This window comes from Arabidopsis thaliana (assembly GCF_000001735.4).
Source record: "Arabidopsis thaliana chromosome 1 sequence".
NCBI lineage: Eukaryota > Viridiplantae > Streptophyta > Magnoliopsida > Brassicales > Brassicaceae > Arabidopsis > Arabidopsis thaliana.
In genome coordinates this window covers 23199470-23214566 of record NC_003070.9, presented here as the reverse complement: position 1 = coordinate 23214566, position 15097 = coordinate 23199470, and the positions used below count along the sequence as shown (strand labels likewise).

At 36.3% G+C, this 15097-nt stretch overlaps 4 protein-coding genes and 1 pseudogene across 11 annotated transcripts; 3 read left to right on the top strand and 2 right to left on the bottom strand.

The window, feature by feature from the left end:
* Positions 1-1842: 1842 nt before the first annotated feature.
* On the bottom strand, positions 1843-2822 carry AT1G62695 (annotated as a pseudogene; the record flags this gene model as incomplete). The annotated part of the gene is made up of 1 exon: positions 1843-2822.
* Positions 2823-3171: 349 nt separating this feature from the next.
* AT1G62690 (uncharacterized protein) lies at positions 3172-4153 on the top strand. Of its 2 annotated transcripts, none has more exons than NM_001334049.1 (3): positions 3172-3210; positions 3435-3572; positions 3663-4153. In NM_001334049.1, the coding sequence occupies exons 2-3, from the start codon at positions 3456-3458 to the stop codon at positions 3984-3986; spliced, it is 441 nt and encodes a 146-aa protein (NP_001319295.1). In that variant the 5' UTR covers positions 3172-3210; positions 3435-3455; the 3' UTR covers positions 3987-4153. The 2 variants fall into 2 exon arrangements, with proteins under 2 accessions (NP_001319295.1, NP_564799.1); NM_104946.2 differs by having other exon boundaries at positions 3178-3255; positions 3663-4126.
* Positions 4154-4579: 426 nt separating this feature from the next.
* On the top strand, positions 4580-7550 carry AT1G62680 (Pentatricopeptide repeat (PPR) superfamily protein). 2 transcript variants are annotated; one of them, NM_104945.3, is made up of 2 exons: positions 4580-6662; positions 7186-7550. In NM_104945.3, the coding sequence occupies exon 1, from the start codon at positions 4674-4676 to the stop codon at positions 6318-6320; it is 1647 nt and encodes a 548-aa protein (NP_176455.2). In that variant the 5' UTR covers positions 4580-4673; the 3' UTR covers positions 6321-6662; positions 7186-7550. The 2 variants fall into 2 exon arrangements, with proteins under 2 accessions (NP_176455.2, NP_001322491.1); NM_001334048.1 differs by having other exon boundaries at positions 4651-7001; positions 7186-7534.
* A 194-nt stretch (positions 7551-7744) lies between these two features.
* On the top strand, positions 7745-10311 carry RPF2 (rna processing factor 2; the record flags this gene model as incomplete). 2 transcript variants are annotated; one of them, NM_001334047.1, is made up of 2 exons in its annotated part: positions 7745-9866; positions 10017-10311. In NM_001334047.1, the coding sequence occupies one exon, from the start codon at positions 7902-7904 to the stop codon at positions 9792-9794; it is 1893 nt and encodes a 630-aa protein (NP_001319294.1). The 2 variants fall into 2 exon arrangements, with proteins under 2 accessions (NP_001319294.1, NP_176454.1); NM_104944.1 differs by lacking the exon at positions 10017-10311 and having other exon boundaries at positions 7902-9794.
* A 447-nt stretch (positions 10312-10758) lies between these two features.
* Positions 10759-14955, bottom strand: AT1G62660 (Glycosyl hydrolases family 32 protein). 4 transcript variants are annotated; one of them, NM_104943.3, is made up of 7 exons: positions 14261-14955; positions 13916-13924; positions 12891-13135; positions 12035-12652; positions 11530-11939; positions 11357-11444; positions 10759-11270 (listed from the first exon to the last, which is right to left on the bottom strand). In NM_104943.3, exons 1-7 carry the CDS (start codon positions 14616-14618, stop codon positions 11052-11054), a joined length of 1947 nt encoding a protein of 648 aa, NP_564798.1. In that variant the 5' UTR covers positions 14619-14955; the 3' UTR covers positions 10759-11051. The 4 variants fall into 4 exon arrangements, with proteins under 4 accessions (NP_564798.1, NP_001323301.1, NP_001323303.1 ...); NM_001334044.1 differs by having other exon boundaries at positions 13916-14955; NM_001334045.1 differs by having other exon boundaries at positions 10777-11270; positions 12891-13924; positions 14261-14872.
* Between the last annotated feature and the right edge of the window lie 142 nt (positions 14956-15097).

The window sequence follows — 15097 nt, the reverse complement described above, 5'->3', positions numbered from 1 at the left end:
CTAATTTTTATGTGATTAAGATTTAATTAAGATTTAATTAATTTTGTATATAAAATATTAAAAGTAAACTGTGAGTTGTATATGTTTTGTTGATATTATCTATATTGTTTAGTGTTTAAGATTATACACTTGTAGTTTGATTGTTAATTTAAGAGTTCACCTGTAGTATACCATCTTGTATTAATATCGATCTAAACCCGTCAATTCTAGGATTTTCCAGCTTGTATTAAAAATTGAATCACATCATACACATAAAAAAATCTAATATGTTATTAATTATTGTACTATATAAGATTATAAATTTTCAATATAATATGTATGAAATTGAATATAAATATTTTAAATATGACCCTTACTCAGTAGAAAGTTTTCTTAAATCTATTTTTCACCCGTTATAATATTTTTTCATGTATTGAACAGTTTATATTCACAATTTTCAAAAATTCAAATTATGGCATATGCGAAAAAACTTTAATTATTTTTTATAATGATGATATTATTTTTCGCAAAAATAGAATCATATAAAGATGAGAAATGAACTATAATAATTAATAAAAAATTAATATGATAATTTAGATATCAAATCTAATTTGTTGATTTTAATAGGTTACTTTTTTGGAAATTAATAATGTATTTCGTTTTTCTAATTAAATTAAATTAATTAAAATTTAGATATCAAATCTTATATGTTGATTTTGATTGGTTATTATTTTTGAAAATTAATAATGTATTTCGTTTTTTAATTAAATTTAATTAATTAAATTAGTATTTGACTTTTTAATCTTTAAAGAGATAAATTAATTTACTCTTTAAAATTTTATTTCTAATGGCATACATATGTAATTACTTACAAAAATTAAGGTTATATTTAAAATGTACTTCCCAAATAATATAGTAGGATAGTCGTCATAAATAAATTTCCAATTTGTTCAAATTTTTTATATAAAAAATTACCAATTGACTTTAATTTGGATTGACTTACACATTTTTAGTTGTCTTGATGAGAATTAACAAGAACAACTTGCAAGAAGCTTGAAGAGTTATGAAGTGATACCCAGAGAAAGGAGTGTGAATGAGAAGTAAAGATGTCATGGAGAGACCGGAGACGATTAGTGCATTTGAAGAAAAAGAAAGTCTCATGCCATGTTTGGCTCGAGAACATACATATATAGAGAGACAAGCCGTGTTGAAAAAGGAAGATAACAAAAGCGTGCTTTGTCTTTTGGTATTATCATATATTTATAATCATAATGTTTTCTATCAAGGGAGGCAGAAGAAACTATACTGTACGACGTTAAAGTTACAATAATGTTTCCTCGAAGTCATTAGCTCAATGTAGTAGTAGAGACAAAATCTTTTAACTATATTCGAATATGATACTATGTTTGGAGATGGCTGAATTGCTATATAATTTATAAATTTGTTAGCATTATCATATATCGAAATTGTAGATTTTTTTGGGTCAGAATAAAAATCTGGTTCCAAAAATAGAAAGATGCATGCATCGAATGTTTTTTTTGTTTCTTTCTTTTTTCACTTATTAAATGGAGTATTTAGATTCTATCTAACTTATATAAAATTTTCTACGTTTTTGGATTTTTTTTTCCAATGTTTTTTAAATAATCTATACTCCATTAGCTATGAATAACATCAGTTCATTTGATTCTGTGAAGGAACATCATTATTCGGGCGTGCTCTTTGGGATTGACATCCTACAAGATTCCGGTCTAAGCGAACCCCTTCGATAATATCGACTTTTTATTGCATAGAACAATTAATAAAAATTGACCATTATAATAAGACATTGATCTCAATAACTTAGGGAGCATTATTATGTGAGACAAAACCATGTGACCTTTTTTTTTTTTGGTAGGCACCGGGAGGTAAACACCTCCCTGAATTTATTTATGAAATTAAAATTACATCCGCACTAGTCTTGGAACCGAAATTCCTAACTCATCATCCCTCAAAATCGAGTCTAAACTATTCGGGGGAGAAGCAAAAGCATGATACCCTAAAGGTAAATCGAACGCATAGTTAGCCAACCCGTCCGCAAGACGGTTGGCCTCCCTATACACGTGCCCAATCCGGACTATCCAGTCCCTTGATAAGAAGCCATGGCACATACGTACCAAGAATGACAGCGGGTGGGAAGAACCAATTCCTGTCCTTAAAAACCCAACCACCATCTCGGAGTCTACCTCAAGTTCCAGCCGCGTAATCCCACGATCCCACGCCATGAACAACCCGTAATACACTCCCCATAACTCCGCTAAAGGCGCCAAGCAACGACCAATATTCAGCGCAAAACCAAAACACCACTCACCATACTCGTTTCTCAACGCTCCCCCCGCTGTGGCTAAACCCGGATTGCCATGAGAAGCACCATCCGTGTTGAGTTTACACCATCCCAAGCTAGGCTTACTCCACCGGACTTGTCTTTCCATCCGACTCCTGGAATTGTTACTACCGCTGCCACAATTATTTGCCTTTGCCACCTCCTGTGCGATGTCTTTCACAAGCTTCACACGGTCCCTACACTTTCTATTCTCTCCAAACACATTCCCGCATCTCCATTTCCAGCCCCACCAACAAGCTATAGCAAAAGTAGTTGCCCACGAGATACCATTCCATACAAAACCATCTTGAAGATTCTCAAAGAGCCACTCCAATAACGGTTTCAAGAAAAAATCCCGACGTTTCTGCGCAAGACTAACAAATTTTATACATTAGTGACCTTTTATCATTAGTGTTTTTCTTTTTAACAAAAAAGACATCAGTGTTTAGGGCGTACGTTTACGCCACAAATGATAAAACCCAAAATCTCTTCAGGGTTTTTTTATAGTAAAGTTTATTAATCATCAGTACTACTTACATAAATTAAGTCACGGGTTATAGAAAAACGTTAGTTTGATATTAGCAAGACTAACAAATTTATTTAATGTATATGACAAATAATCAAGGACTCAACAATGCAAGTCATTTGTTTGATCATATAATTTGGCGCATGATATCATGGATATAATCGTATAAATCATTTTCATAATGTACTACGTACAGTATCCCTAAATAAATATTCTCTGATGGGCCTTATTGCTAAACAATTGGGCTTAGAAAAAGCGTATAAAAGTAACGATTTTATCTTAATTCATGCTTCAGCTTCACTTGCCCCGCTTTATCAGAACGAAACCCTCATAGAGCAAATCTGAGGTAAATTGGTTCTCTCTGTTCCTCCTGTACGACTTTTCTCCATTGGTAACGTTTTCTTCTTTTCTTCGAATCATAATCTTGTGTTGTGTAGCGTTTCCGTGTTCCTGAAGCAAATTTCGTTGATTGTTTAGATTTTCATTAAACCATTAATTCGATTAACCTAGAAAATTGTTGAAATTGCTTAGAAGAGTTTCTAATTTTGTGAAATTGATGGTGTTTTATAGGTTTTGGTTTGGACAAAAAGAATGCGGTACAAGAGAAGATTTGTGACAGTTTACAGAGATTTTCCAGAAGGTTGTGGTGTTCCTTCAAAACCTATATCCAATGCTGATGAAAGTTTTATGCAATCTAAGTTCAATAAGGTAAGAAGAGTCATCATCAGATTTGTATTCAGACTTTGTAATGTTTTGTATGCTGAGTGATTAATTAGAATTTGTTTGCATATGTTCAAGGATGGAATTGTCTTGCAGGCTCATGAAGACTTCTCAAAGATAACAAAGGAGTCATCGAATCATTCGGAGACCGAGAATTCTAGAACTGAAGATTTGTTGGATGAAGGATCGGTTCTTGATTCTAATGGAAGTGTTACTGATTGTCAAGAGGACAGAGAAAGAGAGATGAGCTCGGTGAAGAAGAGATGTTTGAGTTCACATAACTTAACAAGTGAAGTTGAGACAGAGAGGATAGGTATAGTTTTGGGACTTGCAGCTAAGGCGAAATGCCCTTGGAGACAACCGAAGATCCGAGGTTCAAGACAGGTGAATGATTTGAACTGAGTCAAATTGAGTCTGAGTTTATGTGTATTGGTTTCTTGTTTGAGAAGTTTGTTCTGGTAACTCTGAGAACAAGACTCTTTGCTTGGTTATTATAGTCACTAGGTTTATTAGAAGTAAGTAAAGTAATCTCATAATTTAGCAAACTTGACGACTTATTTTGTCAGTACTTTGGTACTTTTCTTTCATCTTAATTTTTGTTAACACTGACACTCAATGAAGGGGTGATCAATTTGGATAACCAAAACAAACTAACGGACAAAATCGGATTTGAAACCTAACCAAACATAAATTGACCAAAACCAGTCCCTACTATTTTAGTTTTAGTGTGGTCAGTGGTAACTATTTTCCCAAAATAAAAAACCTGAAAAATCCAAAACCTACTTAACCAGAAACGGAACCGAACCGAACCGATGTTAAAACATAAACCATATTGTACTTGTTCTTTATCCAAATTGAGAAAATAAACTGAAATTTCGAAGCAAAACCTATTGGTCCTATTCGGTAATCACTTGAGTTAATGCAATTACTTGCGTTTGGATTCGATTCGATTCGATTCGGTTTGACTGATATAGCAAAAATATTTATACTGAATTTAACCGGAACTAAACCGGTTTTCATTCCCGTCTCTTTCAATAAACACTTCGTTGTAGGAGGATTCTCAATCGGAGACAAAAATCGAACATCGAAATGCAGAGATCGATTGCGATGACGGCGAAGAGATTTCTTCATCGCAATCTTCTCGAGAATGGTAAACCCAGAACTGCTTCTTCTCCTTCGTTTAGCCATTGCAGTTCCTGTCGTTGCTGGGTACGAGCTTCTTCAAGCGTCAGTGGTGGTGATTTGCGAGAGAGATTAAGCAAAACTCGGCTTCGTGATATAAAGCTAAACGATGCGATTGATCTATTCAGTGACATGGTCAAGTCTCGTCCCTTTCCTTCCATTGTCGATTTCAATAGATTGCTGAGTGCCATTGTTAAATTGAAGAAGTATGATGTTGTTATCTCTTTGGGGAAGAAGATGGAAGTTTTGGGGATTCGAAATGATCTTTATACATTTAACATTGTGATTAATTGTTTCTGTTGCTGTTTTCAAGTCTCTCTAGCTTTATCTATTCTTGGCAAGATGTTGAAACTTGGTTATGAGCCAGATAGAGTCACGATTGGATCTCTTGTTAACGGATTTTGTCGTAGGAATAGAGTTTCTGATGCTGTATCTTTGGTTGATAAGATGGTGGAGATTGGATATAAACCTGATATTGTTGCTTACAACGCGATTATTGATAGTCTTTGCAAAACCAAACGTGTGAATGATGCTTTCGATTTTTTCAAGGAAATTGAAAGGAAAGGGATTAGACCGAATGTTGTTACCTACACTGCGCTTGTTAACGGTCTTTGTAATTCGAGTAGATGGAGCGATGCTGCTCGACTTTTGAGTGATATGATCAAGAAGAAAATCACTCCTAATGTGATTACTTACAGTGCGTTGCTTGATGCGTTTGTGAAAAACGGAAAGGTTTTGGAGGCTAAAGAGCTTTTCGAGGAGATGGTACGAATGTCTATTGATCCTGATATCGTGACTTACAGTTCGTTGATCAATGGGCTTTGTTTGCATGATCGGATAGATGAGGCTAATCAAATGTTTGATTTGATGGTTAGCAAGGGTTGTTTAGCAGATGTAGTGAGTTACAACACTCTTATAAATGGATTTTGTAAGGCGAAGAGAGTAGAGGATGGGATGAAACTGTTTCGTGAGATGTCTCAGAGAGGATTAGTTAGCAATACGGTTACTTACAACACTCTTATCCAAGGGTTTTTTCAAGCAGGCGATGTTGATAAAGCTCAGGAATTTTTTAGTCAGATGGATTTTTTTGGTATCTCTCCTGATATTTGGACCTATAACATTTTGTTAGGTGGTCTTTGTGACAACGGGGAGCTAGAGAAAGCACTGGTGATATTTGAAGATATGCAAAAGAGGGAAATGGATCTTGATATTGTCACATATACTACTGTTATCCGAGGAATGTGCAAGACTGGTAAGGTTGAAGAAGCTTGGAGTTTATTTTGTAGCCTCAGCCTCAAAGGATTGAAGCCAGATATTGTAACATACACTACAATGATGTCAGGGTTGTGTACGAAAGGCCTACTACATGAAGTTGAAGCACTGTATACAAAAATGAAACAAGAGGGGCTTATGAAAAATGACTGCACGCTTAGCGATGGTGACATAACTTTATCAGCTGAACTTATCAAGAAAATGTTGAGCTGTGGCTATGCACCGTCCTTGCTTAAAGATATAAAATCTGGGGTATGCAAAAAAGCTCTGTCTCTCTTGTAATTGTTACTGTGTTTGTGCATTTCCCCAGCGGTGATTGAATCACTGGAACTCAGTGTTTCTCTAATTCAAGCAGAGAAATCCTCAATTGCTTCATCCAAACATTGAGTAATGGTTGCCAATCATGTAATATCGAATGGTGAATGCAACTGGATTCTCCACGCATCCGTCACCCCCGATAGGAGATTCTGGATATGGGTTTTGCAACTCAAAGGGATTCACTAAAAGTGTTTTCTGCTCCATCATCGTCATCATCATCATCATCATCATCATCATCATCGGCAGCTCTATTGGTGGCGCGGATAAGCATTGCTTCATCATCTCCTTCTGATCTCGATGCTTGAGGTGAAATTTCTGTCTTCGTTAGTCAAATCACATTTCATGCTCTGCTCGTACTGGATTAATTGTTAATGGTTTTGTTCTTTCAAAATCCATTGGTTTGAGATCGGTTTATAACCACCGGATTGAAGTTGTTCTGGGTATTCTGTTATGTCTGAAACTGGGATGCAAAGCTAGAAGATTGACTTTAGAAAGATTTCAAATCGACCTTTAATACAGATTTTAGTATCCCTTGAAAAGGCATTCTTATTATTAAGCTTTCTTCAATGCAACTGGTCTCTGTTTCATGCTTTCTTTAACTTATCTTAGCTTATATATCAGTCCAAATTCTTCTGGTATCTAATGGTAACTACGAAGCTCTTTCTAGTTATGAATACATAAGTATCACTTGTCCTTTCTCAAAACCAATGAAAATGTTACTGTAGATGAACGGAAGTACATGAATAATCTTTGCAGGTTCATTGCGCTGTTTTGGGTGCATTCTATGTCACAATCTGCGTACTAAAACTGCTCTTGCTTCGAAATGCAGGTGCTCATAAACAGATGAAAGCACGAGAAAGAGATGTGTTTGGCTCGGCTTGAGGAAGAATGAGCATCATTTGGTTTCTGGCAAGCTAATCATGATTTCTCTGTATGAACATAGGCATAAGAAATGTATGGAAAGAAATGCTGCCAGAGGTTAGGAAAAGCCATGATGTTGTAATAAAGTCAAAAGCTTTCTCACTTGTAAGAGAAATCTATTTCCCTTTGTAAATCTTATCTTGTGTTCTTCCTAATAACTGACAACTAATTTGTAAGCAATGAAGTTGTAAAATTTTCGTAAGAAAAACCAAACTGTTGTGTAAGTTTTAATCAGAATATTCTAATTTCGGGAACAAAGCAATCATTGAAAAGGCTAAAGGTATTCTATATTGTTAGACGGTGTTGAATGGGAGGACGAAGCTACCGAAGCACGTTTCTGACCTTGATGCATCTAGTTGTTGTAGACTAGTTTCTACTCTTCTATTCTCGCTTGGTGGAATTACAAATTTACAATCATTCTCTCTCAAGCTTCTTGATTCGGTTTAAAAACGCAAACCGATAATGCCCAGACTACAACATAATTACTAAACCGGTTTCAACATTCACTCTCTCTCTCTCTGCCTTATTACTCTCACAGTCTCTCACAGTGGTGGTTCGTTTAGGGTTTGGTTGAATTTTACAGAGCTTCCGAATCAGAGAGCTTGAGAAGAAATCAAATCGAGAATGAGGATATCGTTTGCGATTGCATCAACTGCGAAGAGATTTGTTCATCGGAGTCTTGTGGTGAGAGGTAATGCTGCAACTGTTTCTCCCTCTTTTTCCTTTTTCTGGAGACGAGCTTTCTCTGGTAAGACTAGTTATGATTACAGAGAGAAACTGAGTAGAAATGGGCTGAGTGAATTAAAGTTAGATGACGCTGTTGCTCTGTTCGGTGAAATGGTCAAGTCTCGTCCCTTCCCTTCCATCATTGAGTTCAGCAAACTGTTGAGTGCAATTGCTAAGATGAACAAGTTCGATGTTGTCATCTCTCTCGGCGAGCAGATGCAAAACTTGGGAATTCCTCATAATCACTATACTTACAGTATTTTGATTAACTGTTTTTGTCGACGCTCTCAACTCCCTCTTGCTTTAGCTGTTCTTGGCAAGATGATGAAACTTGGCTATGAGCCCAATATTGTCACGCTTTCTTCGCTGCTCAATGGGTATTGCCACAGTAAGAGGATATCCGAGGCTGTAGCTTTGGTTGATCAGATGTTCGTAACGGGGTATCAACCCAATACCGTCACATTTAACACTCTAATCCATGGACTTTTTCTTCACAACAAAGCTTCAGAAGCAATGGCTTTAATTGATCGAATGGTTGCAAAAGGTTGTCAACCAGATCTGGTTACTTATGGAGTGGTAGTAAATGGATTATGTAAGAGAGGTGATACTGATTTGGCTTTTAATCTGCTCAACAAGATGGAACAAGGGAAATTAGAACCTGGTGTTTTGATCTACAACACAATCATTGATGGTCTTTGCAAATACAAACATATGGATGATGCGCTCAACCTATTTAAAGAAATGGAAACAAAAGGCATTAGACCAAATGTTGTTACCTACAGCTCCCTCATAAGTTGCCTTTGTAATTACGGAAGATGGAGTGATGCCTCTCGCCTCCTTAGTGATATGATTGAGAGGAAAATCAACCCTGATGTATTCACTTTCAGCGCATTGATCGATGCGTTTGTGAAGGAGGGCAAGCTTGTAGAGGCTGAGAAATTGTACGACGAGATGGTCAAAAGGTCCATAGATCCTAGTATTGTCACATACAGTTCATTGATCAACGGGTTTTGTATGCACGATCGTCTAGACGAGGCCAAGCAGATGTTTGAGTTCATGGTTAGCAAGCATTGTTTTCCAGATGTAGTGACTTATAATACGCTTATAAAGGGATTTTGCAAGTATAAAAGGGTAGAAGAGGGTATGGAAGTCTTCCGTGAGATGTCTCAAAGAGGATTGGTTGGCAACACTGTCACTTACAACATTCTTATCCAAGGGTTATTTCAAGCTGGAGATTGTGATATGGCTCAAGAAATATTCAAAGAGATGGTATCTGATGGCGTGCCTCCCAATATTATGACATACAACACTTTGTTAGATGGACTTTGTAAAAATGGGAAGCTAGAGAAAGCAATGGTTGTATTCGAGTATCTGCAAAGGAGTAAAATGGAACCTACTATTTACACATATAATATTATGATTGAAGGGATGTGCAAGGCAGGGAAGGTGGAAGATGGGTGGGATCTATTTTGTAATCTCAGCCTTAAAGGAGTGAAGCCGGATGTTGTAGCGTACAATACAATGATATCAGGATTTTGTAGGAAAGGTTCAAAGGAGGAAGCAGATGCCTTATTTAAAGAAATGAAAGAAGATGGGACTCTTCCAAACAGCGGTTGCTATAATACGCTGATTAGGGCACGCCTTAGAGATGGTGACAGAGAAGCATCAGCTGAACTCATCAAAGAAATGAGGAGTTGCGGGTTTGCTGGAGATGCTTCAACCATTGGCTTGGTCACTAATATGTTACATGATGGGAGATTGGACAAAAGCTTCCTCGATATGCTTTCTTAAAACAGTTTCATCATCCTTGAGTCGAGAGAATAGTCGAGCAAACCATATCCCCTTGAAAGCAGCATCTGCGAGGTGAATTAACCTTTTTACGTTGCTTATTTCTTAACGGATGTTCTCATGTTACAGGCAGATAAATATGTGTATATTTTGGTTACGGTTTTGTGTAAGCTTCTTGAACATGACTGATACTAATCTTTGTTATTTATCTGTTACTACTGTTAGGCTGCAAACAAGGGTTGATAAGGAGCACTCTTCAAGCAGATTTCAGATTTCGAATTGAGATTTTTCGGGCTCGAGGGTGACTTTGCTTTTGTTTCTCCCCTTCCTTCTTTTTCACAAAGCTCAATGATTTTTGTTTGGTGATTGTCTTGTGAACTGCTAAGCTTTTTAACTCATATTGAGTCATGGTTACAACTGTTTTAGTGGTCTTGTAGGAGATAAAATAAAAAGCTCACAAATTACAATTTGATATCTCGAAAAAATTGTGGAATTCTGTATAAAAAGCTCATTACCAGAACCCGCATTAACAAAGGTAAATTTCTGCCTATCTCCTTTATTTCGAGGTAATGAAGGCAGCTAAAACTTCCCATTTTATTGGATACAACCGTCTATAAGAAAGTTATAGTCTCCATATCACATTCTTTGCTCATATGATCATTCAGAACACTTGATATATGATTTCACATGAGACGAAAAATGACATTACAGTGATGTTCGCAAGATGCAAATCATTATTACAGTTGAGAACAGCTCTTTTGTTATTTCTATTGTTTGGTTGTGGATTCCATTTAACACGAAATTGCCAAGAAAAGTGGAGTTCTTGGCCATTTTACAACTTGCTCTTGGACATTCAAAAATTGGTCAAGGAAATTGAAGTCTGTACCAGCATTAGAACTCGCACGGCTTTGTGTACGAAGGTAAGTTAGAGACAGAATTTGACCTCTCTAGAAAAAATGAAGAATGTTTTACATATTCAAACTTTCTTCTTAACGTCATGTCATGCAAACGGATGATTCAACATCATGCATCACGCAATTGATCGGTGAAAGTGTGGAAAAGGTTACAAAGATAATCGGTGACGTTGTTCTTTCATATTTATTGATGTTGTACGAAGAAAATAATTTACTCTTTCAAAAAAGGAGAAAATAAATGTTATTTTCTTCTCTTCACTCACATGATGAATCAAACACAGATAAAATCAAACCCATATTATTTAACAACAATCAAAAGACTAACAAGAAAGGATGAGAAAACTCATCAGGTGCTGGAAGGAACACCGAGATCGTCTGAAGAGTAAGGATGAATAAAAGCATTGTTCATTTGCCAGACCGTAAACGACGCCGTAACGGTCGCATCAATGGCGTTATTGAACAAGAAGAGCTTGGTAGCTCCATAGATAGCTTTTGTGGGATATACTCTTGAGGTAATACATGATCTTCCACCTTGTGCGAATCCTTCTACGATCGAATGATCAACCTAATAATAAACATTTAAATTAATAACAACGGAAAGATATTAAATTATTTTACGAAAACTAATGAATAAGGTTATTAATGTAATACCAAGATTCTCATTGTCAATTTCTCTCCTTTTAAGACCGGTACGAAGCTTCCATAGATTGGTTTCACCACATCGTTTGCCAAAGTCGACCTATAAAAAATGATTTTGATTAATTAATAATTACTTGATTTGTATAATAGAAGAATCTATTAATATATGGGTATAGATTGATAACCTTGAGGTGTCAGTGCAGAAGACAGTATTGAGTTTTGAATGTTTTCCCTTAGTCACATAGAAGTAAACCGGAGTTTGTTCTGACAAGCCCTCGTCAGCGAGAACCGAGAATCCAAAAGGCCCTAAAGCACCACGCGCTGTGGAGCCTCCGTTTGTTTCGCAGCTGAATTTATTGTCGGCCTCCACAGAGTCATCATCAAAGAATAACTTGAGATCATCGGTCTTGATCTCGAACTCAGCCTCTATGTCTAGCTGAGTGGCGGAACCCACATCGACCGGAACCACAGTCCCTGGTCCAATAGTCATGTCAAATTTCTTGCTGCTTAGTCTCAATGATTTGATTTCCTCAACTGGCCACTGGACTAAGTTTTTATGCGTCCTTGTGTCCAATACAACAGTTCTTGGGATGCCCTGATCATGGTTACAAAAAAAAGTTAAGCCCTAACTCGGGTAACAAGTAACTCAAAGACCTAACGTTCATAGCACGCTACGTGAAGAAAAGGTACCTGAACAGAAGACCAACCCTTTTGTACATCAGCAGCTTCACTGTCAGATTCACCGATCCAACCCCATAAGATTCTTCGTCCCTTATTTTGATCGTAAAACGTCTTTGACGCATAATATTTCCCGTAATCGTATCTCAAACCGGTACTGATTCCGACATCGATAGAAGGATTATCGGGGACCCATGTAGCGTTTGAATCATCGTACGTCCCAATGGCATAATGGTCAATTCTAGTATCGTCCATGCTAGCCTTGATGACATGCTTGACATCTGGTCCGTTGACCGAAGTATCGAGCCCATTGAGCTGAGTCTTCGACACCGGGTAAAAATCAACGCACTCCCACATTCCGGTGTTGGGGACTTGGTGCAACAAGGTTTCGTGTTTCTCGTAGGTTTTGAAATCGGTAGTGTCATAAATGAGAGATATTCCGGTTCTATTGATTTTGGAACCGATGGTGATTCGCCATTTTCCAGAAGATGTCTTCCAGGCTGTTGTTGGGTCACGGAAGTCCTTTGCACCAATACCTGGAGGCGGTACGAGGACAGGGTTACCGGAGAACTTGACCCATTTCAACAAAAGTGGGTCGCTTGGGTCTTCAGGATAGGCAAGGTTTTGAACCTAAAATAATCAAAATGATATCAGCCATTGATTTGTCAGACCAACCTTAGATTGAAAAGATTTGTAACCAATTATGATGTTTTTTAGTGTGCTAGATACGAATTCGGCAACAATACAATACTTATTATATAGTTACTTATTACTGTAAATCCATCAAAAGCACTTTCAAAAACTGATGGAAAATTCAATATTAAAAATTAGTTAACAAAACGAACAAAGATTTTAAGAAACTCAGTACCTGTACGAATTCGTCAGTGGAACCGGTGTAGAGCATGACAATGGAGCCATCATCTAGAAAAGTGGCTGAACCGGTCCAGACACCGTTTGCATCGTACCATTGGTCAGGAACCATGGCTATTGGGAGATAAAGCCAGTGGATAAGGTCTTTTGACACGGCGTGACCCCAAACAATGTCACCCCACACAGCTGCATTTGGGTTGTATTGATAGAAGAAATGGTACCATCCCTTATAGAACAATGGACCTGGACACGTTTAACATTTCATTTGTTCGGATTAACATTTCACTGGTAAAATAATCACAAATTGAGTATTAGCATTCAAAAAGTATAATTATGACTTCAAATTTACTAATATAAATTCGAAATGATAGCATAATATATTCATCCTCTGTTCTGAAATGCTGAGATAGTGGTTTAAAAACAATAAAAAACAATAGAAGAAACACGTTTACTTAATAAAACACCACAATAAAGTACGACGTTTCATAACTTCAATAAGCTGTTATTACTGTATATTTGTGACTTTTAAGGAAGAAAATAAATAAAATATGACGTTTCAGTTACAATTGGGTTAATAGAATGAGTCAAATGGGGACTGTCCAAACACAATAATAGGTGAGCAATGATTTGTACAATATGCACATGACTCACGTGGTGTATATACAAAACAGGCAAAAACAAAGTAAACTGATTGGCTTTAATGACTCTTTCTGTTCAGATTTTGTCTGTTTACTTTACATTATAAACAAAAAAACTTTTTACGTGTAAATTAATAAATGTTTTTGCCAATATTTCTTTTTCAATTTTATCCAATGACATTAATTGTAGTCCGCAAAGGACGTGCCTTGTTGTCATATATCTATCTACCAATACTATTTTACGGGTTTGAAATATATCTATCAATTGTGTAGCCAATCAAAATTTTTATAATCCATATTTTATTTTATATAAAATAAATAATGGTCAAAGGAAATCTTTAGAAGCACAAAAATAGAAGACTTCAGTGTAGGATCTAGAGCTTACCATTAGGATCTGCAGACGAAGAAGCCAGAAATTTGCCATTCACGACGCCATTCGATAGACAACAAAACAACATCAACAAATTAATTACAAATGATACAGTAATATACAATAACAAAATTATTGAAATTCACTCTTGCGTGTTTACTTAAATCTTGTTCCTCAAGTTATGGTCTCATAAATGGTTACGAAATTCAAATCTATAGAAAAAGGAAAAATGAACATTCTTTGTAAAGATGAAACACTTTTGTTTAGCTATTTTAACAATATAAAAATCAATAATGATTAATTAATCAATTATTCATACCTAATAAAATAATCTTTTAGAAGAACATTTTATGTTCGTACCGTTCATCCAATTTTTCTCAGGCTGGAAATGAAACGCCGTGCGTTGCCACGACAAAATAGTATTGTTCCACGGGAACGCTTCAACTTTCCCATCATCGGATGATATCCAAACCCCGTCGTTGCTCTTCTCCGACACGCCGGCCATACGAGGACGTGACTCCGTCGCTATTTCAGCCTTGGAGCCGTCGTGTGTGACGATGAGAGTGACGTACAAAGCGATCAAGAGCAAACCGGAATAGACTGCAAGATGAACTTTGATGGGTCGTCTCCGACGGGTCTCCGGGATCTGGTCGGATCTTGACTCAGATAATGGATCTTGTAGGGACGTGACGGGTAAGAGAGCTTCCGTGCTCGCCATTTTCTTGTTCGTTTTGCTTTATTGAGATTTGATGGTTGTAATAGAAAATGGCAAGTCCAATATTTATATATCAAAAAATCAACCAAAATCTCAAAATAAATATATTAATGAATAATTATATGAGAAGTTGAGAACTAGAGAGATCTGGATTGGGTTGGCAAATTAGAGCTGTGATTTTTGTATTATTACCAGTAAGGTTCACGTAATCACGTTTGCAGACGACAAGTCAATACTTTTATAAAAATAATTATTGTTTGTAATATGAAGTGGAGTTTTGGTTACTATATCTTTCCTTGTTGCATACATTAGCATATATTTGGATTTTCATAGAAATACATTTCCCCCTACTACTAAATTGCCTAAAATTGTTGAAAATTAAAGAAAGAAAAACATCTTAAAATGTTATCTTTGATCTCTCTTTTTTTTTTATCCCATCCATTCCACAATTTTTTGTTTTTTTATAGAAATGTCCACTAATT